This window comes from Camarhynchus parvulus, chromosome 2 (assembly GCF_901933205.1).
Source record: "Camarhynchus parvulus chromosome 2, STF_HiC, whole genome shotgun sequence".
NCBI classification, from domain to species: Eukaryota; Metazoa; Chordata; class Aves; order Passeriformes; family Thraupidae; genus Camarhynchus; species Camarhynchus parvulus.
This window is the reverse complement of record NC_044572.1, coordinates 140,296,835-140,322,423: the sequence shown is the minus strand read 5'-3', so window position 1 is coordinate 140,322,423 and position 25,589 is coordinate 140,296,835. Positions and strand designations below refer to the sequence as shown.

Genomic DNA, 25,589 nt, shown 5'->3' with positions numbered 1-25,589 from the left:
GCCCGCCTGCGCTGCCGCTGCCGCTGCCGCTGCCGCCGCCGAGCGCGCCGGGAGCCGCCATGAGCCGCGCCAAGTTCATCGGTGAGCGGGTCCGGGGAGGGCAGGGGGGCCATGAGCTGCGACAGGTTCATCGGTGAGGGGGTCCGGGGAGGGCAGGGGGGCCATGAGCTGCGACAGGTTCATCGGTGAGGGGTTCCGGGGAGGGCGGAGTAGCCATGAGCCGCGACAGGTTCATCGGTGAGGGGGCGGCGGGGAGGGCGGCGATTTCTGTCCCCGGGTCTTCGACCCAGGCTCCCCGCTCCTCGCCCGGTGCCGGGCCGAGGCGGCCGCCGCTACCCTACTGCTTGAGGGGCCGCGCGTAGCGGACGGGGCTTCGGGCTGTGCTGTGGCAGTGGCAGGGCTTGTCCCAGCCCTTCATCCAGTGCTTGTCACCTCCTCTCCAGCCCCTTATCCAGGGTTTGTCCCTGTTCTTCAGGCTTATTACAGTCTCTTAGGTTTGTCCCAGCACCTCTGTCAGGGCTTGTCACTTCCTACCCCAGTCCCTGCTTGTCGCCTCCTGCGGTCCCTCCCGGTGTCCCGAGGTTCGGCGGCCTTGGGGCCCCTGGAAGGGTTTGGGAATGTTTGTGCTGTGTCCGGGCACTGGGGCTGCTGCTCCTCCGTCACCCCCAGCTCTGGGGGCTCGGCCGCCCTTCGCTCCCTGTCCGGCCTTGGTGCATTAGTCGTGGTTGTTTCTGATTGTATGCAACTAGCTTGGGTGAAAATGTAAGTATTTTTAGGAAATTCGACGGAAATCCTGTAAATAACTTCAAAAAAAGGTCGGTTCATGTGGAAGTCCTACGTGTTGCAGAGCAGCTTAATATTTCCTTCGAAAATTTCCCTTTGCGCTAGAATCCCCGCTGGCAGCTGCAGAGGTGGCTGCTCTGGAGCCGGTGTTCGGGCCTCGGCTGCGAGGCTGCTGGGCCGGGCCGGGCCGGGCCGGGCTGGGCTGGGCTGGGCTGGGCAGCTCCAGCCGGTACCTGCATTGCAGGTGTCCCGTCAGTGCCCTGTCAGTGCTGCCGGGCGGCTGGGATGGCACTAGGAGGGAGAACAGGCAGCCCTTAGGAGACATTCCTCTGCTGCTGCTCCCACCCGTGAAGGCTGTATGGGAGATGCTGCATTTTCACTTCTTTAATGCTTGTTTGCATAAATTTGTGTTTTCATGTGAGAAGCAGATTTGTTTGCAATAAAAAGCATATGTGTGTTCACTTTGGTTGTTATGAGAGTGTGCATAATACACTAAATCTAAACTTACACAGAGGGAAAAGTTTAATTTTTCTGTCACTTCTAGTAAGAAGTAAGTTCTCAAGTTATGCAAGTAAGCTTATTCTTAAACATTTTATGACTTACCGATGTGCTGGTTCAGGGTTTAGATAGGGTTTCTGTTGTCTTCCCTAGCTTATTAATACTCAGAGTAAAATACAGAATAGCTATAACTTCTAATTTCTATCTTTGGCTTTCCATAGATATTGGTATTAACCTGACAGATCCTATGTTCAGAGGAATCTACAGGGGGACACAGAAACATCAAGGTAAATATTTCTTTGTATCTACTGGAAGACAGGATCCGTTTTGCTGAATTAGAAGCCTCTTGCATGTCAGAACATGATGTTAGGGTTTCTTTCTTCTCCTCCTTATATACTTGGGCTTAAAAAAGAAAGCCTGACTAAGTAAGTTGGATACCCTAACCAAAATGCATTGTCTTAATTTTTTTTACGTGCAGGTAGCTCTGCTTCTGGAGCAAAATGAACAATTGCTAATCTACTTAGGATTGCACTGATAAACTGATATGAGAGTTATGAACAGTGGTCTGTCAAAGTATTGCATTGCTGAATCACAGTTACTGATTATAATGTGGGGCTTTTTGCATTTGTGACCTTTAGATACAGATGTAAAAGCAGAGAGCCTCCTAAAGTATGTGGAGAAACTTCCGCTGACTTCTTGGATTTAAATTGGATCTCCAGTTACTGCACTTTGTTATTGTCTATTCAAATTAATTAAGTATATTTTAAGGATTTAATTATAAGAATTTTGACTGCATGAAAATTGAGAAGTAGTTAAACTGTGCTGTAAAACCTCAAGTTCAATTTATGACATTTTTATGAACTTTTGCAGATGACTTTCTGGATGTAATAGAGAGAGCAGTCAAAGTTGGCATTAAAAAGGTAATTTCTTATAATGAAATGGCATTAAAATTTTAAGCTGCTTTCTAATACTTGATTTTTTAGTGCTCTCCCACTAAAACAATGTTTGTGGGACTCGAATGGAAAATGCAGTAACTTCCTTCAATAGCACAAAAGTGTTCTGTGCAGAGCATGGTCTTTCTGTTTGCACAGATCATTATTGAAGCTGATTGTTGGAGTTCAGTGATATTTTAGGTGATGTGGATGTAGAAGTTATTTTGTACAGTTTCAACAGAAAGATATTCTCCTCTGACCTGCTGCCATGAAGTGGTACATAATTTTCCATGTTGTATTACAGGCAACCATTCCTTTTTTCTTATATTCTGTGTGGCTCTTAGAGAGTAAATGCTATGAGGAGCAGCTGTGGGAGCTGGCAGTTGTTTAACCTGGAGAAAAGAGGCTCAGAGGAGACCTCATCACTTACAACTCCCGAAAGGAGGCCGTAGCCAGGTGGGGGTCAGTCTCTTTTCCCAGGCAAGAAGTGACAGGAGAAGAGGAAATGAGCTCAGACTCTGCCAGAGGAGGTTCAGGTTGGATATCAGGGAAGAATTTCTTCCTGGAAAGGGTGGTCAGGCACTGGAACAGGCTGCTCAGGGAGGTGCTGATCGTCTTACCATGCAAGTGTTCAAGAAATGACTGGATGTGGCACTCAGTGCTCTGGTTTAGTTGACAAGGTGGTAGTGATCACTCAGAGGTAGAACTCAGTCATTTTGGAGGTCTTTTCCAACTATGATTCTTAATCAACAATTACTGCTGAAGATCAAACTCTTCTGATTGAGGTTTTCAGATATTTCTATATGTAAAGGAAATTGGTAACTGCAGAAGAGCTGGGAGTGCCCACAAACACACTTGAGACATGTGAACGTTTGCTGGTGTCTTGGTTTGGAAAGACAGGAGTCTGCTAAGGAAGGCAGGAGCCTCCCCTGAAAATGGAGAATGTAAACCCTCCCCACCCCTCCAAATTGCTATAATTTCAAATTAAGGGGCTCTCAGGCAATAAATATGGGAGCAGGAAATAGCAGTTCTTTAATAGGGAAGAAAACAAAGAATAAAATAAACAATGCAGTCCACTAGAACAACACTGACAGAGTCAGAACCCAACCTGACACCCTGTTGGTCAGGGTGTTGGTGGCAGTCCGATTGAAAATGTGGCTGCAGTCCTCTGAAGTATCAGGTGTGGTTCTGTTGGAGCAAGGAGGATCTGTAGAGAAGGATGTATTCTTTCCTCTGAAGATCCAGTGGAGGAAGAGGCAGCTGCTGTTCCTCTGGTGAATCCCATGGAGAAAAGCCATGCTGGTGTTCCAGAATCTCAGAGTGTATCGGGGTAGCAGTGCTTGGCTCCTCCCTCTGGGCGGAGCATCTCACAATGGGATGTTACAGTTCTTATCAGTCATGCACCAATATTCAATAGTCTGTTATCAGCGGAGGTCCCCTCCCGAGGAAGGTGTGAATGTGGTCACTCAAAGAGAGAGATAAGGCAAACTGCTCACTTGACAAGGTAATCTGCCATACAGATGGTAATGGAAAACATCTTGCATGCAGTCTTCAACAGCTGGTAAATACTGGCTTACATATATTAAAACAACATCATTATGAGAGAATTTGAAATTGAAATTGGTGTTTCCAGCAGTGCATCACATCCCATAGTTTAGCCTGTCTCCCTTTCTCTCAAAACTGAATAAATTTTTGACAAAAATATGAATTACCATAGAATATTCTACAGTGCATACTGTCACAAACTGTTCTACTGCACTACTAAGGCTACCAGATTAGAAATAAAGAAGTAAACACTCCTGTAGCAGAGGAACAGGCATCTTGGGAATTTGTTGAAAAATTCTCATCTGAAAAAGAGTGGGAAATGCACTGGGAAACAAAAGAAGAAAACTAGTGATGGAGAACTTACCTCGCTGCAGCAAATACAGGAGTGAGGTCACATTTATATGTGCTGTCTAAGTGCTATTTAATTTTTATACAACCCTCTAAATATAAGTGGCAGTTTTTTAAATTTTATCATGAAAAATAATTAGCTGTATAACTTTCTCAAGGTGTGCAGTGGATTGAGAAATGTTATTCAGGAGTTCCTGCCCTTAGCTGTTCTCAGTCTTGCTACTGGCCTGTGCAGTGTCAGAAGCCTTTTCAATCACAGATTGTTCCTGCTTGCCTAGAACCTTAATCTGCTGATTGGAAAGTACTTTTATTTTCTGTATAGCTGCTGCTTTATGGTATTTTTTTGTGAAATTTTGCTCTGTGTTTTGTATGCACTGAGCCATTTTCAGTTTAACATTTCTCAGTGATGTTGTTGGGATGTGTCTGTCTGTCACGAGTGCCCTGGGAATGTGGGAGGGTCTGAGCTGGTGCTGACAGAGCCTGCAGGGGGAAGAGTTGTCCAAAACCTCTGTAGACATGGCTGTTAGAACCTAGGGTGAAATATTCTGCAAGTGATGGTTCAAAAAGTACTCTGTAGATACCAATTCTCATGTGATAACTTTAAGGTAAAAATAAAAGATCAGATATGGAAATTCTTAAATTTATAATCCCAGCTCTGATACAGACTCATTTTTTGGTTTAACTACTTATGTCTTGTTTTGGGTCTTTGGGAGTCTATAGTTTCCCCGGCTGTAGGACAGGGAGAATATTTCTAAGTATCAATTCTTGATAAATACAGTCTTCAGTCATTGTGTAAGGAAGCTAATATTGCTGAAAATTGAAGTATTTTATTCCTTTAGTGATTTAAATGCTTAACATACAAGATACTTGAGTAAGAGGAAGAAAAATATTTTGCAGCCTACTGTATTTACTAGCTCCTGAGGACCATTGAGGTTTATTGCTGATTTATGAAATCTTGTTTTATGTATATTAGTAATTGTATTCTGATGTTCTCTGTTGAGATCCTTCCTTGTATCTGAGTGTTTTCTTAAACATTCTGTTTGATGTTCAAAGAACATCCACATTGACAGTACTTTTCTTGTTTCAAGTTTTTGATTACAGGTGGGAGTCTAGAAGATAGTAAAGATGCATTGCAGCTGGCACAGACAAATGGTATTTTCACTTTAAATTTACATTGTCAGTCAAAAATATAACCTTCTCTGCTCTCAGAATTGGGTTCAAGAGGACCTGCCTCAGAGGTGTTTACAGACTCTCAGATTAAAATGAGAAATTACATTTTGGAGTGGGATGAATGCATTGTTTATGAGTTTGTGTGTTGCTCTTTAGATCCCTGATGCTGGAAGGAATCACTCTTTTCCTGCATGTTTTATTTCTAAATAAAAATAGAAATTATAGAAAATTTCTGGAATAAAAATATTCATACAAGTTTCTGTTCTAGAAACAAGATAAAGTGCTTACATGTTGTGAAATATATGGGGTTTGTTGGCCTTTTTTGTTTGTTTTTAACTCACCAGTCTGTTATGACCAGCTTGATTAAGAGAGGTATCTTTCTTTTGACCATTCCTCTGGCTTTTCCTTTCTTTCTGTGGAAGGAGAATGGCTCTTCTTTTTTCTTTAGGCAGTTCTCATTCCACTAATTATTTAAATATGTATTTGAACTAAAACACACTATAAAGTACTGTTTCCTAACAGAAACGTAAAATGATATTGGTTTGAATGAACTCAAGGAGATAATTTGGTCCAAGCCAGTCCACATTTCCACTTCCCATCAGGAAGGCAGGACTGGCTTGAACATTAGGGCAAGTTGCTCAAGGCCTTACCTGTTTTTTCCCTTCCCCAGTGCTTTTACACTTAGCAGAAATGTTGTATTGGCATGGTAATCTAGATCAGATACTTGGGTTAATCAGGAGATGTGAGCTCTGAAATTCTCTAGCAGCTTGTGCAGGGGACATGAGGGAAATGCTCTCTGCAGTTCTTACAGCTGGAAAACCTGATGCACTTTGAACAAGATGTATTTCTAAATTATCTCAAGAGGTCTCAACAATTGTATGATTTATTGGGGGCTGCTCCACCAGAACAGTTCAGCTCTAAGCTGCAGTTTTGGAGTATAGTAAATAATGTGTACTAAAAGAAGACATGTGCACATGCCCCCACTGGAGATACTGTCTGACATTTTTAAGGCAGAAAATGTCTGTCCAATGAAATTATCACTAAGATAAATATCATCAAAGGGAGTTTTCTTTTAAAATTGTGACCAATGAAAAAAACCTTCAGAGGCAGATGTTGTCTATACCGTAAATAAATTTTCTTTTTTGTTTTTTTTATTTCTTAAAACCTCCTAATACTCTCTTGCTTTAGACATGTTTTTCAGTACAGTTGGCTGTCATCCTACACGCTGTGGAGAATTTGAGCAGAGTAACCCTGAACAGTATTTATCTGAATTAAAAAATCTGATTGAAAAAAATAAGACAAAGGTAGTAGCAGTTGGAGAATGTGGCTTAGGTAAGTGTTCTCTTACTACTTCAAGATTTATTTTTTATAGACATATACTATAAGAAATCCTAAAATACTAAATGGGGGTTTTGTTCTTTCTGTTTGTAGATTTCGATAGATTAGAATTTTGCCCAAAGGACATCCAACTCAAGTAAGAAACTTTTGATGACTGTGAATTGACTTGTAGCAATTTACAGCAGTGTTTTCTATGATGTGCTCTGCCACATAATATACTGTCACATCTAGCCTTAAAATTTGCCGGGTTGGGCCCAGAGTTTTTTTGGCAGAAATGGGAATTTAAAGAAATATGCCTTCATTCAAGTAGTGCAATGTGCTATATTTTGCTACCTCTCTGGTATTGACTTATGTCAACATGTCTTTTTCTGTAAAAGTGACCAGAAATTGTGGATTTCTGGGTGTGAGAGATGTTAATTCTTGCTAATAGTTAAGAGTGCTAAGGGAATTATGTGAAAAAAATCCCCAAAACAAACCATAAATATAGTGTGTGAAAGAATAGCATTGTTGAGTGAAAGGCATGAGGAAGGGAGCAGAACTATCAAAAGCAGTGGTAAAAGTAGTGAGCAAAAAAGAGCTTTTAGTAAGGAAGGTGTTAGTAAGGAGCAGATAATGGGGAGCTGATGGTAAAGGTTGTCTAAGGAGGTGCAGCATAGATGCTGAATGGAAGGAAACTACCTCAGCCCCTACAATCAGCCTGCATTCTTCATTTGAGAATTCTCTCTGCAGAGGGAACTGATTGAAAGATACAAGTGATAAATTCACATAAGATGAGTGATTAATGAATTACATTTGCATGTTACTGTTTTGAGTAACTTAGTCACTGGGGGGCAGTGGTTGGTTGTGTTTTTTCTCATTGCTGCATATTAGCAGTAGGAGGATTCTTCATAATGCTACAGATCCACAGTGAAATACTCAGCAAAGGGAACAGGACTTTTTGTCCTGGTAGAATTCAGTGTATGTGAAGTTCAGCAAAGCACACCTTAGAGTATAATCTGTGTATTTTGTGTGGGAAACTAAAATACTGATGGAGTATTAGATTTTAAGATCATTAACTGCCTTAATTTTAGAGAGAGAAAATATATATATCTCTCATTTCCTTGTCCAGTGGACTGCAGCTGAAGAGCAGCTAATTGGGTGCACTGAAATTGAGTTGTAAAGAAAGAGATGACAGGCTGATCAGTGAACCAAACAGAAGAAGGCAGAGTGTGAAATGCATGGGGGCAGTTCACTGGTTTGCAGCTGCTCAGGAGTTCAGGTGCAGCAGTCACAGGGAGGGCTGGCACACAGCTGCACACTTCCCCCACAGAAGAGCAGTAGGTTTGTTTCCCAGCAAATATCAGAGCATGACCTCTGTTTCATTTAGTACTTAATCAACATTTTTCTGGTTAGTAATGCTGTGTTTTCTTTTGGATAATTTTCACTTGTACATTGTTCTTTATGCTTTTTTTCAGTTTAAAAGTTAGTAAGAATCTAATAAAGATGAAATTTCTTTGCTGTAGTGTTCCTAAGAACTTTTTATTTCAAAAATCTTCCCCATTCTCAGAACTTTTCCAACAGAAAGCGGTGATTTGAATGGTAGTAAGATGAAGGTACTGCCTTCATATTATGGTGAAAGCTGTATTATAATGCCCTGGGGTAAGGATATAGAAGTTTCACATCTGCTGCACTACTGGGAGGGGTCTGTATAATCACAATATCACATGCACCATTACTCAGATTAATTCAGAAGTGTTTGTCTGGAGATCTACCTCAGCAAGGCCAGTTTGCTTTAGCTCCTTTAGTGTCTTGATCCTGTAGCATTTGAATGTGATGGTCAAAACTAAGCTTGCTCCAAGGAACAGGTTGTTCCTTAAGCACTGGAACTCAGCAGGGTTAGTTTCCTACTGAGTTATTTTATTATCATTCCAGTCACTGTATGTCTGGTTTCTTCATGCTTTTCCAGGGGTTGGGGTTTTATTTTTTTTTTATTATTATTTTTGTCTCTTCAATAACTGCCTCATCCACCTCCCCTTTCTCTTTGACAGGCCAAGGAATAACATGAGTTGGGCTTTGTTGTTGCTAGGAATGGAAGGAGCTTGAGTTACATTTCCATTTGCAGAGACAGTAAACTTTGTACTTTCAAGGGCTCTACCCTTCTCAAAATTAGATGGAAATTGGCCAGTAGGTTACTTAGGGAGCTCGCTTGCAGTTCTGTCTCTAAAACCTCTTTCCCATATGAAACAAGTATTCTGTTAAAAGAAAACTGACACCAAAAATCGAGCAATTGTAGCTATTTAACCACAAGAGCAATCATGAATTGCAATTAATTTTTATTTAGTCAAACAAGCTAAACTAAGCACGATATCTAGATAAAGAAGATTCAAAGTAGGTGTAATGCATTCTCATGAATTTTCATGTCAGTTTTCAAGGTTACAACTGATTTGTTTAACCTGTTTTATCTCAAAGACTTGCACTGATTAACAGGGAAGGTAACTTTGATCTGAGAAATATCAACTTGTAATATACAGAAAATAGTGACAATGACATTAAATTAAATGGCCAGTTGCATATTTGTTTAGGATTGGTTTTTTTGGTTGTTTTTTTTTAGGAAAATATAAACCAAACTAATGGTTTCCTGCTACTTACCCCTGATTGATAAGTGACTGATACACAGCTGTGTGTGATCACTGGCGTTTCCCTTTGAAATGGCTGTGATAACTGGTGGTGGGAATTTCCCAGTGCCCTGGACTGTGTTTTAACAGCAACATCTCAAGAAATCCAGTATGTGCCCAGAGCCCCAGCCTGCTGGGATGGGCAGTGTTGTTCTCCTGCTTCACCCAAGTAACATCATCTTTCAAATGGCATGAGGACACTGAGTCACCCATGCACTGCTGGCCTTCTGCCATGCTCAGGTTCCTCTGCTGTGTTCCCTGAGCATGGGTGGTTTCCCTGCCTGGGTGGATCAGGGCAGCAGAGATGTGGGAAGGTAATTGCAGAGCTCCTGCTAATGACAAGCACAGGTTAGTTCAGTGCTGAGTAGTTTCCTTTGGCAATTGCAATGGGGAACCTGGCTCCCTCCTTACCTTCGTTCTGCCCACATTCCAGTGTCTCTTCACAGGGTGGGGCCTCCCTGTTACTGCCCCATCAAGAGCAGCTCTGAGGAGTACCAAGTTGGAGAGGAATAAAAAGGAGTGAAAAGAAAAGGATGCAGGAGCACAGAGGAAGGGAGGGAAAACAGTTAAAGACAATAGGCAGAAGTATGATGTCTAATCTGATATTTGTTCCACCCCAAGAGAGGACTTACCTCCATGGATTGTTCCTCACAGGTCAGCAGCTCTGATGCAGTTTGGCCACTGGAGGCTGTAGAAGCCTGCACAGTGCCCCCCTGCTCATTCTCGTTGTGTTTATGAGTGCTTCTTGAAATAGTGGTCTCTGTCGTCTTCACTCTCCCATTCCTAACATTTCAGAACTTTGCGGAAAGAACAGTCAGTTCCTCTTCATGAAAAAATAAATAAATAAATGAAAATTAACTCTAGCACCCACACTACACAAGAGTATGTGCTCAGCATATATACATACATACATTCTGCAGTACTGAGGCTCTTGGCCACTTACCTGTCTTCAAGCATAGATCACAGCTGTGGCAATACACATGGGAAAGAGGTTCCTTTAAATCCTTGCACAAGTAAGAACTTTTGCATGGCAAATCCATTAATTCTGTCTTTAGCTCTGGAGGACAGAAGCTTGAGTAATAAATCTTTTACTGTCTTTATTTGTTCTTCCACTGAGTTTCTCTTTAAAGGTGAATTTCATTTTACAGGTATTTTGAAAAACAATTTGACTTGTCAGAGCAGATGCAGCTGCCCATGTTTCTGCACTGTAGAAACTCACATGCTGAATTTTTAGGTGGGTTTTGTTTGAGAATTTCATATTTAGAGCAAATTCTGAATATAAAAATCTTCTATATTCATCTGTTATAAAGCTGTTCTATATTTTTATTTCATTTCCTAGATATAATGAGAAGAAACAGAGATAGAGTTGTAGGAGGGGTGGTAAGTATGGACTTCAGTGCAGCATTCATTTTTCCATGCATGTGTGTGAATATTGTTGCTTAATATGCAATTTCTTGTTTGTCATGGAATCTCTGTAGGCTTCCTGTTACATCATTTAAGCTGTTATTAATTAGTAAATTTTCCAGTGTCTTTTGCCATTTTTATTTTCATTGCTGATGTGAACAGTTTTTCTTGGCCTGCCAGCAGGACAGTCTGAGCACCTCATAATTGACATTGGCCTTTTCCCAACTCCTCAGTGTCTGTAACTGCAATGCATTCAGACCACAAATCATTTAGATGCATGTTCCCAGTGGAAGCCATAACCTCAGTCATTTGCTTCTGACGTTGGACATCGTTTTCAAATTAGATCCAGAACTTTTGATTACTTTATGTCTTTAGATATTCAGATCATGTTTTTTAATTCAAAAGTCTAATAGGAAAAGCTTTGGGTGGAATGGGAAGTCCAGCCATGCTTTTTCTATTATGACTGAATTTTTCAAAAGTAATAAATGCTCATGATTCTGACATGAGACCACACCTCCTACAAGAATATTACAGTCCCCAGGTTTGTCCTTTGTTCCCACAAAACCCTTCCCCACACTCAGTGCTTTGCATGTGTAATGAAGGCTCTCCTTCCTTCCTCCTTTTCTTTTTTCCTGAACAGCCAGGAAAGAGGGGAGAAATGAGCAGGCATCTTCTGCAACTGCTTGTCCCTGTCACAGCACAGGGAGGCAGAGCAGTCTCTTTGCTCCACTCAGGCTGAGAAGATGCAGTTCTCAGCTGCATTACACTTTGTAACTTGTGACCCTCCACTTTCCTCTCTGGAATGACCAAGTGGACTGTCTTGCTAGTTCCAGTGGACTAACTGACATCTGTGGAGAACAGAATGCTGCTCTTATGGTGGCCCTGACAGTGCCCTGAAGGGAATACAGAGGAAAGAATCTAAAAATTTAGCATGCACAGGATTACTTCCTGACTATGATCTCCCAGTTACCAGTTACAGGGAATTTCAGGGCCAAAAGAGTATCACTGGATAGGCCTTTATACGCATATTTATTACTATTCAAGTGTAGTAACCACTTCTAGTGCAACATTCAGGTGACTTCAGGCTGAACTTTGGTCAAATTTAGAATCAACTGAGCCATGTCCCATCTTGATGTTTGTAATGATGTGTAATGCATACTGTTGAAGGTATTTGATGCTAATAAAAGACAATACATACTTTTGAATGACTGGAGTTTTAATAGAAGTACATTAGTATTTTTATATGTCTCTGTATCTATATTTATATGTTCTAGGTGCATTCTTTTGATGGCACAAAGGAACAAGCAGCAGCTCTAATAGATTTGGATCTTTATATTGGAATAAATGGCTGGTAAGTTCTTTACAAGAAATACAACTGCTTTAAAATGGCAGCTGTAGTGAACTCATTGCTTTCTTTTAAACAGTGAGGTCAAATTTTCAAAGCTCCCTAGACCCTGAATCATCTGACAGATTTAGAATTGCTCACATTAGTCTGTTAGCCATCAAAGCTCTTGCTGTGCAGCTCAGTGAGCTAATCCACGTCCACTGTACTACCCTCAGGACAATCCCTGCTTGTAATTAAATAAGGTTGTTGAACATGGAAAGATTCCTTCTGAGGAGCATTTAAAAAACAGCCTGACTTTAAGGTGCCTGTCAAATGCTGGAGTAATGCAAATGTGACCTGAGTGCCTCATTTCCTGGTTATGCAGTTTGGATTCTCAGCAGTCACCTGGCCAAATGCCAGCCAGCACCACTGTGTAAGGTACAGAGGCTCTCACCAGGCAAGCAAGGGCAGCCAAAGGGGTTCTGCAGCTTACTGGGGTGAGATGGCTTTTCCACTAACTCTAAATTTGCTTTTTTCTGCACAGTTTTAATTTACAGGCAGTATTATTAAAAAAGGAAGCAAATTTTATTAATGAACATTATTATTTAGGAAGCTGTCTTTGCTACAAAATGCTTTATTAGGCACAGTAATTACTTTAATATGCTTTTTATGGGTTTTTTTAACCAAACTCTAAATTTTCTAGTTCACTGAAAACAGAAGCCAACTTGGAAACACTGAAATCAATTCCTAGTGAACGATTAATGATAGAGACTGGTAAGATTTTATATCTTGGTCAGTTTGTGACAATGGGCAATGAGATATACTGGTGTAGCAATCATAAAGCAGAATCAAGACTGAAGAATTCAAAACACTGGCTGTTTTCTTTGCTTGAGAAAGCAGTTTACAGGACTACTCCTTTCCAGCCTTCTGCTGGAAGGAATAAGCTGCTGTGTCAGTTCCTGACATTGCAGGGGAAGATGAAAAGGACAAATTGACAACTTGGATTTTTAAATGTACCAGAATCCTGCTTAAGTATCTTTTAAAATGTAGCTTGCTGGAGATGTGCCAAGCACAGGGCAATGGCTATGAGTTAGCCACTGGCAGCAGTAATGGCATTTGGAAAGAACTGCTCTTTAAATGGAATAGGTGGAAGAATGCTTGAATTCCCCTCTTAGCCCACTGAGCAGTCATTTTAATGCACCGACTAGGGATGTCATGTTTTCTTTTTTGATGTTCAGTTATCAACATGGTACAAATACAGTATTTATTTTAATTTCTGACTCCTGAGAAAGGAAAATTGCAAACTGCTAAATCCTTAAATGTATTTGCACGTGAAGTACAGACCTGTTATACAGGAAGTTTCTGTGGAATGCATGCAGTGTATCTGGCTCTCTTTATCATGTCAGAAGAAATTAGCATTATGTATTGTTATTGCTGATCTTTTCAAGTGTAAAATCCTGAAGATAGTGATATAAAAATCCAAGATGTTAAATTGCCCAGATCTCTTAAATCTCCTTTCTGAGCAGGAGGTAATTGCTGGAAGGAGATTGCAGGGCCTTTTGTCTGTAGAAGTAGTTGATCAAACTATCTCATGCTATTCTGAAACAATTGCACTCCTAATTCTTTTATTCAAATTAAACTAGATGCACCTTGGTGTGGAGTGAAAAATACTCATGCTGGATCAAAATACGTTAAAACTACATTTCCTACAAAAAAAAAATGGGAAAAAGGGCACTGCTTGAAGGACAGAAATGAACCCTGCCATATAATGTAAGTGTACCACTGCACTCTTGCTTTAAATATTTCAACTCTGACGTGAAAAAACATAGAAAAATCCCAGTTCACTAGTAATGTAGAAAATAGAAATTAATTCTAAATGTACTGAAACTTGTGCAAGGTTTTGCTTTATAAGCTGTGGAAAAAATCAGAAATCTTAATTTTTCCTGCTTCATCTGTTCTGGATGTACAATGCTCCCTGAAAGTGAAACCAGTACCATTTTTAGTTTTTCACTTGATGCTCTGTAGAAGAGGTTAAACCCTCTGAAGTAACCTGACTTGAATATTCATTGCACTCACTTGTTGTTCAGGTGATTTTAAAAACTGATCCAGGCCTGGGGGTCAGGAGACAGTCCCACAGGTGGGGCAGTGCAGAGGCACCAGCAGTGCCTGTGACACTGCTGCTGTCACAGGCCTGTGACACGAACTGCCACAACATGCATTTTGTCAGGGATGTTTCATCCTTCTGCTGTTGTGCTTCAAAGAATCCTGTGCAATTTAGATATGAATTACAGTAGCCAAGATACAGAGTAGTGAAAGAAAACTCCAGGGGCTTATGAACAGAATTGGTAAGCACAGACACTGTTTTTGGCCTCCTTTTCACACAGTTCCTCAGAGAAGTTTGAAAAACAGGAAAATGTGTAATTGTTTTAGTGAAATGTTTAGTTATCTGCATTAAATACCATTAATAGATGAAATACTCAATTTTCAGAATTCCCTGTCTAGATTTTGAAATACTGCTCAGGATAGTACTAATGATCCAGGTATGCAGTTAAGGTGTCTAAACAAGAATTTGAGAAGTGAAGGAAATTCTGATGCTTTTTGAGATGTGAAGGAACTTGGAAAACCACTGATGATGTAAAAGCACAGTTTAAGCTTACATGGTGACATCTCCTAGTGTTCAGATGTAATCAATGCAATTAGGTCAATTGTAATACTTGTCGAATGTTTTTTTTTTATTTTAAAAGTGAAGAGGACACATTAGCACAGAAGGGTTGCTTCAGTATTTTAAGACTTCCTAGGATCAGTCCATGATTTTGGAGTTGGGGAAGAGATCAGTAGAAAACTCTTCTGATCACAAGTGAAGGGCCTCCACTGTTACTATTTCAACCAGCCCATATGTCAACAACGCCCCCCATATATTTGTCTGCTGCCTTAGTTGTAGTTCACAGAAATGTTTCAGAAGCCCCCAAACTCAAAATGCACAGTCTGTTCTGCATAGATGCAGAGTGCACAAATGCACTCAAGATCATTACACAAATGCTGTGCTTTGGTTTTTGCCTTCTTTTATGAAAAAATACTATTTGGCTCAACCTTTGAAATTATTATCCCAATAATGTTCATTATAAGCAGCTGAATTTCAAGAACCTTTTAAACCCTAAGAAAAATGAAGAATGGTAACTGATAATTGGTATTTTGTGACTTTCAAGTAGCACAATCTGGTGTGAGGGAATGTTACTCAGTCCACAAAGTGTCTTCAATGTTTCGGGTATATATACAGTTTAATACAGCTCAGTTGGCAGGAGGAAATTACCATTTGTCTGGTTTTGGTAGTGCTTTTTGTACACCTTTCAGTTTTGATAGTGATGTTTCTGCTTCATATATATATATTTAGAACTACTCCCCTTGGAAGCTATTTTTTTAAAAGTTTATCCACAAGAGAGTTCTCTTTTCTCCTTCAGCAGTTTCCCATACACAGTGTTACAGTAACTTACAGCCTTCTACTACATCCAAGTGAGGAGACATAAGTAAATCTTCTTGGGTGAAATTCTTTGGTATTTGTTACTTATTTCTGTGTAGGCCTGATCTCACTCCCTCTCATCTGGAATATCCTCTTAAATCAAGAAGCTGTTTGGCTAATTCTGCATCTAGGAAAATATTTGCAATAAAGTAATTATTAAGAGCAACTTCTCCTATGCTGTCTTTCAAAAACATTTAGCTATTGCCTCAGCTTAGAGGCAAAATCCAAAGCCCACCAAACCTTACTACCAAGCTTAAGCTTCTAACTGTTCAAAGTGAAGTTTGAAGTTTTTTGCTGCTACTGGAAAAATCAAAGTATGACATCTCTGGAAGAGAAAAGAATATTACTTTTTTTTTTTAAGAATGACTGATAAAAAATCAAGAAAGCAATTACAGAGAAAAGGTTGTGGCGTGGTTTTAATCATGTTCATCCCATTTCTTTTGCCTCCTCTTCCTGGCTTGTATCAAGGCCCTGAGCCTTTTGAAATTGCTCATTTAATATTTACTGCAAATACCTGGCCACATTAATCACAATTAAGCTAAAGAATGGGGAAGTAGGAGTAAGTTACTTTGGCAGCACAGTGCTCTGATAAAGCTGTGTCTGGAATTTAAGATTTCCCATAGACCAGTCTATTCATAGTGCAGCTTTAGCCTTGACAGGCTAATGAATTTTTGTTTGAAAAATGAAGATCATTGATAAAGACACCCACAAAATGACACTTCCTTCAAAACAGAAAGCTGTTTAATTACCTCCAAACAAGAGTCAAAAGACCAAAGATGAGTCTATACCAGTAAGCAAATCAGTGTTCAGTGTAAAGAAAATGGAAGTTAGTAACTTAAAAGTGAAGCTATTTGCATATCTGAGCACCCTGCCCTATTGCTCTTAGTGTAGGTTTTTATTCCAGCTTAATCTCAGTGAGTTGTACATACACATGCAGCAATCTGAAGTACATTCTGAAGTACTGGGTTTCAGTTTTCTAATATAAATCTTTCTTTTTTAGTCAAATACTGGAAATAATGGCGGCAGTAAGAGAAGATGACCCACTTGAGTTGGCCAATACTCTATATAACAACACCATTAAAGTCTTCTTTCCAAATATGTAAAGTTGTTTTTCTTACGTTTATTCAGCATAACTTCAGTAAAGATATTGCAAAAATTTAAAAATCATCATTCCTGCTAGTTCTAATCAATGGAAGCCAATGTGTAGTGGGTTTGGGGTTTTTTATGGTACAAGATTAAAGCTGCTTTTGAAAAGGTGGTCTGCATTTGTGCAGTTTCTCAGCCCTGCTCCCCTTTCGTCAAGATTCAGGATTGACTTCAAGGCCAGGTCATGCCTGTAACTCCAGTTAGCAGTGGAGGCACAGGATGAGCACCAGGCTGCTGCATTCACATGTGAAGCACTTCAAGCCTCTGCTGGCAGTTCAGGAGGGTCGGACACGTCCATGGCATGCGCTTTGCTGCTGCACCAGAAAGCTGAGCAGTGTCGCCTTTTGTTCCACATACGCAAATGCTATAGCATTAAGTCTACCAACCTAATTTTTTTTTTAAAAACACGACTCACTAGTTTTTTTGCAATAAAGCTCTGCTAATACTGAATTTTTAAGTAAAGCTGCTTTGGCTCAGGCTTTCATTTTCTGAGTTGACCAGCTGAACAGTCTATTTTCACCAGTATTTTTCATTTGCATCCAGAAGACATTGATTGGGGATTACTGGTATACAGTCTTTGGCACAGCATTATCACTACATCAATTAAAGAGTGTTTTTTCCAACCATCTTAAAAACGTGAAAACATTTTATTCCATGTACAATAACGTACATAATTTTAAGGTGGTCATGAAAGAGACCAGCAAAAATTAGAGGTATATTTACAGTAGCACACACCACAGTAAACAACCACCATTCACAGACTCAACATTGAGATACTGCTGTTGTGCTTAAGTACAATAACTACAAAATGATACTTTTATTCTGTTGGAGTCAATCTTGAACAAATACCTCACGGCTTAGTAAAGAACATCCTAATCACCAAGAGAGTTAGAGTCAACATTAAGAGTCTCATTCAAGTGCTGTGCCACGCAGTCGCCATCTTCCTCATCACTATCAGAACTGTCATTATCTTCATTTAATTCATTTTCAGCATCAGCAGCTTCTTCTGCAACCCGTACAGGATTTTCATTTGGTGCTACAAACCCGTTGTTGTTAGAGATACTGGCATTTTCTTTGTCCTCAATATACACTTTCTGATGGCACATCGGGCACGTGTCCTGAATGTACAGCCACTTCCGAAGACAAAGTGCATGGAAATAATGGTTGCACGGAGTAATGCGTGCAGAGGTGGTGAACTCGTGGTAGCAGATTGCACAGACATCATCAATTTCCTGTAACCGAGCTCCTTTCACCTCTGGAAGCGAGTTGATTTTCTTCACAGCAGTGCGGCGGTTTATAAAAGTCTTCCAGCCATTCTTGGCTTGCAGGTAGATGTTGAAGTACGCGTGCAGACACATCATGCAAGCACGAATCTTGCTTCCCGATTCAAAAACCATTGTGTAAGCTCCATTTCCAAACATGATTACTCCAAATATAAACTCAATAATATTGCCAGTTGAGCGAACATAATAGACATAATCATCAAGTTTTTCCCATAGCACATTATAGTAGCCATCAATCATAAACAATATATAAACAGTGATAGAAACTATTACTTTTAGGCAAAGCTCTACACAGAACGCTGTGACTGCAAAAAGCCAAGTATTTAGTGCATAGTGGTGCCAGAGGATGTAACTGAGCAGAACTGGAAGAATGAAAAGGCAAGCGGAGACAAACAGTACAGGAAAGTGTCTGCGGAACGATGACACGTGGGAGGCACTGAGAGACATCAGCACGGGGTCTGTCATTCCATGGATAAAATGCAGGACTGCGGTCAACAAAAGGCACATGTTTCGACTCAGGCGAACTAATCGTTCCTCTGGTTTCAGTCCACTTAAACCAGTCTGCAGAGCCAAAATGAAAAACAAGACGGGTGCTACAAACCCAAGCCTTTTGTCATCCTCATCAGTTGACCCAATGAAGGCCAGGATACCAAGTCCCAAATAATGCGCTATTGAGGAAATGACGGCACTCATGCCCAATACAGTTAAAGTAGAGTCACACCCACTTATGATCAGGCTGCAGATCAGTTCCCAACAATTATCCCAAGATATCAAGAAGAATTTTTCTTCTGTGTTGTTTTCAGCCATCTTTACTACATAAGTTAATACCACAGCTTGTGCTGTAAGTCTTGTTAGCCAAAAGACACGGAGTACAGCTGGAAACCGGATCCTTTTCCATGTGTCTTCCATCAAGAGCTGTAATCCATAAATACGATACATGTGCCTCACCAGCAGATAAACGTATCGTACCGAATAATAAAACCACTTAATTTTTGTAGCTAAAATGGCTGTGGTATTTAGTGTCAGAACTAGGCCTGAAATAAAAACAAGTACTTGCCGGACATTTAAAGGTAATTCAACAACCAAGCCAATTACAGGAATCAGTATATCCAGGATGATGAGTTGAGAGTATATGGACTGCATGTTTAACAAGGTAACATATCCAATTCCAAAGGTAAGCTGAAGGATGGAAAGTGCCATCCATAGTGAAGGTCCTTTATGTGGGAAAATCTGAATTCCAAACGCAGCTGTGTTGTAGGCACTGTAGAAGTTTATGTGCAAAGCAGCATAGTAATTCACCAACACTGAAGTTGCAGCTAGCAGAAATGCTGAGGCGATCATGTAGAACTTGAAAAGTGCTCGCTGTTGTAAGACCAGAACAACGCTGGATACAAAGACACCTAAAACCAGATTGAAATCATTTAGTTCTCAGTAGAAGTTCAACAACCGATTTTAACCTATTAGCTCTAGAGCTACATTTATGTTATGTATCACTTCCCCATAAGTCACTTGTAACTTTGCATTACCAGTGGTGCCCTTTTCAGAGAACAGGCAAGAGAATGAGTTAATCTCTGCATTTAACATCTGTGCACTACAGCTGTGATGCAAAACACTGCAAGCCCTTCACAATTACTATGAAGTTTGTTGCAGTTTTAACTAGAATAGTGACAACTCCCTGCCTTTCAGCCTTAGTCCTGAAATCCAAGGGTATACAAGTTCTAAAAATAAACAAAAAAACCTCAACAGATAAAGCATCACCTTTATAAGCAAAGCAAATAAAGAATAAATCAGTAAGATTTAGTAGGTCCCCTAATTCACTTGAACAAGACACTCAACAGCTGTCCAAGCTGGAGTACTAAAGATAAGTAACCAAAACACTTCAGTTAAACTCTTTAATGGGAAAATAATGAAAAATTGCTGTACTTTGCTGTGGGTAAGGCACTTCTATTTGCCTTCAGTTTGCTTTTACTTCTGGTGAGAGTGGTGACAAGGGTCACATGACCTTCCACAGTATACAGCTTTTGTGCACAGAATCCAAAACTGCACCAACTGCCTCTTTGCCAATGCCAACAGTGCAAACTCGTCTGTCTTGTTATAAGTCAGATTTAGGCCTTGAAATTCCTGTTTGCTAACCTCTCCCTCATACTGACCATAACCACATCTTGACCATGCCTGGGAAGTCTGCACCTTCCTATAAGAAATCCTATCACAGCAACTGCAGCACTGGGAGTTTGGGGATACATGTCCCTGCAGTAAACTTCTGTAGTGTAATTGATGAATTCCATCACCGTGCACCACATAGGTAAGAGCTCTGCCATAAGAGGTGTTAAATTAAATGGCACTTAGCACTAGATAAATTTCCTTAAACAATTTCTTTTTCAGGAAACACACTGCCTTTGTTTTAGACCTCTCAATCAGCTTCTACCCTATGCAACTGCTTTCTCATCCAAACCAGTTTGGAGAGATTTCCATCTCTACAACTTATATTTGATTCTAAGTTACTCTGCACTAAAACCAATGAAATCAGAGTAATCCTCTTTCTGCTGGAGGGCAGCATCGGTCTTTTCTGACAGTTTAGGCTGTTCTAAATCCACCATAAACAAGTGTTTAAAAAAAAAATAAGCCATAGCCTCTTGATCATGAGAATAAAATCTTTGAAATAGCATTTGATTTAAAAAAAACCCAACAGCCAAACACACAAAAATATACAAAAAAAAAACCCCAAACCACCTTCAGATCCTGGAGGATTGAGAAGAAGGGAGAGGACCAACATGAATCAACTGCAAAAGGCAGGCTACAAATAAAGTTATGAATTTGCCTGAACAATATTCCTTGCCAGTAGCACTGGCTGATATAAACACATTCTCCTTAATCAATCATTAACCTGGTAACTGTGTGAAGTGGACTGAGGAAAAGCCTCTATCAGTCTTCAGAAAGCCCCTTGCATTGTAGCTCAGTTCTTCCAGTAAAAGCTGAATATTGGTTCCATGCGGCACTTTCTACAAAATAAGCTTGACAGTTGCCTTGTCATTTTAACCACCACAAATATCTTTAGGAAAGCCAATACAGCTGAAGAGTTTGTAGCCTTTGTCTTTTCTCAGGAGTCACAGAAAAGGCTCACATGCCTGTACAAGGTCATTATTTATGTAAATTCTGATCACTTGAGCCAAAGGAGATGCATTTTGCAGTAAGCAGGCTGCTCTGAAACACGCCTTAACAAAACCTATTTTTGTGCCTTGCAGTGGCAGTAACAGGCCTGTATTTAGATACTGCAGGTCATCCTCAAACACTGACGTTTCACATGCAAGACACATCTCTAAAAACAGTACAACAGTGAGTCAAGAGAGCTTGTCCTACTGGTTCCTCTGAAAAGGCACTAACAAAAAGTACAGCATGCCTCTGTTAATACATATAAAGAAAAGTCAAGACTCGCTGAAGGAGACTCAAAAGACCCTAAGAGGTAACAGATCTCAGAAGGGACAGTGAGCACTCCTTTCCCCCATCTCCATTTATGTCACTTAGTCCATCTCAACATGAGAAGACTTTGCCCTACCCTGTGCCCTTCAAAACAATAAGTCTTTTTCCATTTTCCCTCTGCTAGGAAATGCTGCAGTTCCTCCTTTGATAAGGTTTGTCTCTCTACTCATCTTTACTATTTCTACCTGTGCCACCCCATTGCCAACTGTCCCAATATGGCCTCCAAACACAGCCCTGAACCAAACCACAATGCACTTACTTTTAAAAATTTTTTGTGTTACAATGAATGCCTCTGTCTCATTTTTTTCCCCTTTAAATCCTGAAATTTGTCAGTATCTTTATAGCAGCCCACCACTTAGGATTCGACTTTCAGTCATGTGCAGGGGACAATCACTTTTACACATCAGCACTTCGTTCATGTGGAACTGCCAAACTGTTTTTCCCTAGCTCCAGTCATTCTATTTACTTCCACATCTTTCTGCAGACTCAAGTATTTATAGAACCCTTCTCAAAACTCAATGTCCTCACTGAGGAGGGACTGCTGTCTGAGGTGACAGTCACACACTCCTGGGGGTGGTGGCTCTGCTGGAATTGAGATACTTAAACCCAGTGCAAAGATACAAAAGGTAAACATTGTGTTGGGAACAAAGCAAGGTTAACCAAAAACACCAAAGGAAACGTGCTCCAGCTGTGGAAGTTGGTTCTGTGCCATGTATAACTCTATTTACTTGTGTAAAGAGTGATGGAAGAATCAGACCAAGGAATCCTGCTGTAAAACTTTGTAACACCCACGCAGATCTCTATTAGCATTCCTGAAGAGCTGTACTCCCAGAATACTTCAGAACTGTTTAACATCACCTCCAAAAATCATCAATTTCTCCAGAGCTTCAATCTTTGTGTCTGGTGGACAGATTGCCCGTTTATCCTGTGCTATTGTGCTACAGGGAAAGTTTGGATCAGCACTTCAAAGTCTGCAAATGGTAAGTAAAAGGACTTTTTCCCATTATTTAAATACAGAATGGTCCAAAATAACTGTATCACTTTCCTAACAGCAGCAAAACCCCAACCCTGTAATCCTTAAATTCAGATGAGAAAAAAACATGCAAAAGCACGTTTCTGAACCATTGGAAGGTGTTTAAGATCATCTTTAGGTGCCTACATTTTAATCTTCAATTTTGGAAAGCCAAGAACCACAGACCCCTTTCCTAAATGTTCAGGACAAGTTTCTTGGCATAAAACATTCCCAAAGCTTTTTTGCAGAAGGCAAAAATTACGCACTTCTTCGCCCAACCCCTTCCAGAAAAGTGTTCATATAAATGCAAACCTCAGTCTCAGTACCACACACTTAAGGGACATCACTGAACAACATATCCACCACTCATTTACCCGGGTGGGATTAATTTTGATGCTCTTCTTACAGCATCTGGATCATATGATGAAGGACTCCTAAAATTAAGTTAGTGGGGCACTGCAATGCAATTTTTTAAAAAAGGAATTATCACTTTTAGCAATTCCATAAGTGCTGAACAAAAGGTCAAGAAAATGGGAAGCAGGGGGGAAGAACCCCTGCTCTCCATCCCAGACACACCATACTCATGGCACGGCAGGCAAAGGAGGCAACTTAGGGCCTCCTCAGCATCACTTCTCATGTGAGCACGGACTTTCCCTGGCACCCTTAACCAAAGCAATAATAATAAACATAAAACATATAATAAATGTAAAAAATCAAAATAAAACACCTGCTGCGTTTTGTTACCTCCTCCCTTTGCTCTCCTCTCCCGCTGTCTTGCAATAGGTTATTGTTTACTTTTTCCCCCCTCTGCTCCTCGACTTGTGTGATGCAGTCACACCACACTTCTCACTGTGCACATTTCCTTTAACCCTCTCTTCTCTGCTTCCTGCCCCAAGAGCTGTACTGCCTATTTCCTTCCTGTTTTTCTTCTATTATAAATGTCAAATAAAATCCAACTCTCTCGGGCCTGCAAAAAAAAGAAAAACAAAAACAAATAAAGCCGAAACAACAACTTAATTTGTGTTCTCCTTCCTGCCTCAGGGTCGCCAGCTCCAAAACGTGATCCGCAGCACAGTATCACCTGTACAGCAGTTCTCTGAACGGGACTCCGACCGAGCCGAGGCTGTATAAGAACCCAAGTTATCGACATTGGAAACAGTATCGCCTAGTTATACCGCTGACTTTCATCCATCATGGGAAGAAAAAAAGAAAAGCTTGAAAATAACCATTGGCAAGTTTCAAGAGCCTTCTCTTTCCACTGGGAACCAAATTCCCGTCACTTCTAAACTGCAATTTCTAAAATAAGGCTTTAACAGCGTATTTCAGGAAGACATCACGCTATCCAAAAGGTTTTTAAAAAACCACATGAAAACCCTATACCCACTAAGTCATATGTCTTCCGCCTTGAAAGCCCCCAGAGCGGGAAGGGGGGTCACAGCCCCGAGCCCTCGCCGGCTGCTCGCACCGCTACGGGGGCAGGAGGCGGAAGGAGCCGGGGAGACAGATCGGGGGAGGGGTGAACGGGGCCCGGAGCGGGCACGAGGGGCCGAGGTGATGATCCAGCCCGGGCGGCCGAGCAGGGGCTCGGCGGTGGCCGAGAGGAGCCGGTGGGGACGGGAATCGGGGCCGGGGGAAGGGGAGAGCCGGGCCGCGGCAGCAGCAGCAGCCAGGCGCGGCTGAGGGGCGGGGAGCAGCGGCGGCCGCGCCGTGCCCGCGGTGTGAGCGGGGCCGCCGGGGCACGGTCCGTGTCTCTCGGGAGGGGAGGAAGGGAAGGCGTCTCACCCAGCAGCCGCAGCAGCGCGCCCAGCAGCGCGGCGCTCACGGAGCCGCCCGGCAGCGGGGCCGAGTTGAAGATGGCGTCGATGAGGAACAGGCTCGGCACCCGCAGCGCGACCTCCAGCCCGGCCCGCAGCCGCGGGCCCAGCCGCAGCTGGGGCAGCCGCGGAGGGCCCGGGGCCGCCATGCCCTGCGCGGGGGCAGGCGGGCCGCCTCTCAGCGGCTGGAGGAGCGGAGGGGGCGGGAGCGAAGGAAGGGAGGGCTGAAGGGAGGGAGGGAGGGCGGCCGGGGAGCCGCTACCGCCCCGCGCCCGCCGCCCGGCGCGCCCGGCTCTCCCGCACCGCCGCCTCCATGTTCCTGCGCGCGCCCGCGGCAGCGCCGCCCGCCGGCCCGGGGGCGGGGCCGCGCCGAGGGGGCGCATGCGCAGCCCCGCCCCCGGGACTGCCGGGGTCGATGGGGTTGGGGAAGGGCGCGGGGGCGCCGCGGCCGGGCCGTGACCCTGTAGCGCGCCGAGGGCCGCCCCCGGGCTTTCCTCAAACGCCTCCAGGGACCGTGACCCCACCGCTTCCCGGGACAGCCCATTCTACCGTCTGATCAGCCTTCTCTGAAAAACTTCCTGATGTCCAACCTAAACCTCCCCTGGCGCAGCTTAAGGCCATTTCCTCTCATCCTGTCGCTACTTTCGTGGGAGAAAAGACCGACCCGCACCTGGCTACAGCCTCCTTTCAGGGAGTTGTAGAAAGCTGTAAGATCCCCCTTGGATCTCCTTTTCTCCATGCTGAATGCTCCCAGAAACCTCAGCTCCTTCTGGTGCTCCAGCCCCTTCCCCAGCTCTGCTGCCCCTCTCTGGCCACACACCAGCCCCTCAATGTCCTTCTGGAACTGAGGGGCCCGGAATTGGCCCCAGCACTGGACACAGCGGTGGGGCTGTGACCGCAGCACGGGGTGCCAGAGGACAGTCCCTGCCCGGTCCTGGTGGTCACGCTGTTCCTGATACAATCCCGGCTGCCACTGGCCTTGCCCCTGAGGGCGCGCCCTGGCTCAAATGACGGCATGGCAGCGGGCCTGGTCCCATGAGCGCTTCGGCCCCTTGTGTCCCTAAAGTGTCCCTAAAGCCCAACCTCGGCAGGAATCCTCTGCCAGCCGTAAAGAGGCGCGTTCGTGCTGCAGCCCCTCGGCAGGGGTCAGCCCCGCGTCCCCATCCCGCAGCGCTTCTCACGGCTGCAGTTTTGCCCTGCGCTGCCCGGGAATGTTGGAGCTCGGTGCCGTCCAGGGCTCTCAGGGAGCTGTGCAGTCTGATTAAATGGGCTTTAGTCAGAATTCCCATTTCTCTTGAGTGGGATGCACAAGACCTGTCTTAGCCAATGCACAACCATAGAGAA

The 25,589-nt window shown here is 42.4% G+C and overlaps 2 protein-coding genes across 6 annotated transcripts; one reads left to right on the top strand and one right to left on the bottom strand.

Moving 5' to 3' along the window:
* Positions 1-28: 28 nt before the first annotated feature.
* TATDN1 (TatD DNase domain containing 1) lies at positions 29-16,771 on the top strand. Its single transcript, XM_030971132.1, has 12 exons — positions 29-81; positions 1,503-1,568; positions 2,152-2,201; positions 5,195-5,258; positions 6,465-6,608; positions 6,708-6,750; positions 10,417-10,502; positions 10,608-10,648; positions 11,947-12,023; positions 12,700-12,770; positions 13,640-13,766; positions 16,514-16,771. The coding sequence occupies exons 1-12, from the start codon at positions 60-62 to the stop codon at positions 16,614-16,616; spliced, it is 894 nt and encodes a 297-aa protein (XP_030826992.1). The 5' UTR covers positions 29-59; the 3' UTR covers positions 16,617-16,771.
* A 520-nt stretch (positions 16,772-17,291) lies between these two features.
* Positions 17,292-24,990, bottom strand: RNF139 (ring finger protein 139). Of its 5 annotated transcripts, none has more exons than XM_030971127.1 (2): positions 24,916-24,990; positions 17,292-19,342 (listed from the first exon to the last, which is right to left on the bottom strand). In XM_030971127.1, exon 2 carries the CDS (start codon positions 19,281-19,283, stop codon positions 17,532-17,534), a length of 1,752 nt encoding a protein of 583 aa, XP_030826987.1. In that variant the 5' UTR covers positions 19,284-19,342; positions 24,916-24,990; the 3' UTR covers positions 17,292-17,531. The 5 variants fall into 5 exon arrangements, with proteins under 5 accessions (XP_030826987.1, XP_030826991.1, XP_030826990.1 ...); XM_030971131.1 differs by lacking the exon at positions 24,916-24,990 and adding an exon at positions 24,214-24,497; XM_030971130.1 differs by lacking the exon at positions 24,916-24,990 and adding an exon at positions 23,159-23,509.
* Between the last annotated feature and the right edge of the window lie 599 nt (positions 24,991-25,589).

Bases quoted from the DNA above. Each gene is read 5' to 3' on its own strand.
- TATDN1 (XM_030971132.1), top strand. From the start codon at position 60: ATGAGCCGCGCCAAGTTCATCG. The intron at 2,202-5,194 runs GTAATTTCTTAT...TCTTGTTTCAAG, and splicing joins TCAAAGTTGGCATTAAAAAG to TTTTTGATTACAGGTGGGAG. The intron at 5,259-6,464 runs GTATTTTCACTT...CTCTTGCTTTAG, and splicing joins GCAGCTGGCACAGACAAATG to ACATGTTTTTCAGTACAGTT.
- RNF139 (XM_030971131.1), bottom strand. From the start codon at position 24,394: ATGGCGGCCCCGGGCCCTCCGCGGCTGCCCCAGCTGCGGCTGGGCCCG. The intron at 19,343-24,213 runs GTGAGACGCCTT...ATCTGGTTTTAG, and splicing joins CGCGCTGCTGCGGCTGCTGG to GTGTCTTTGTATCCAGCGTT.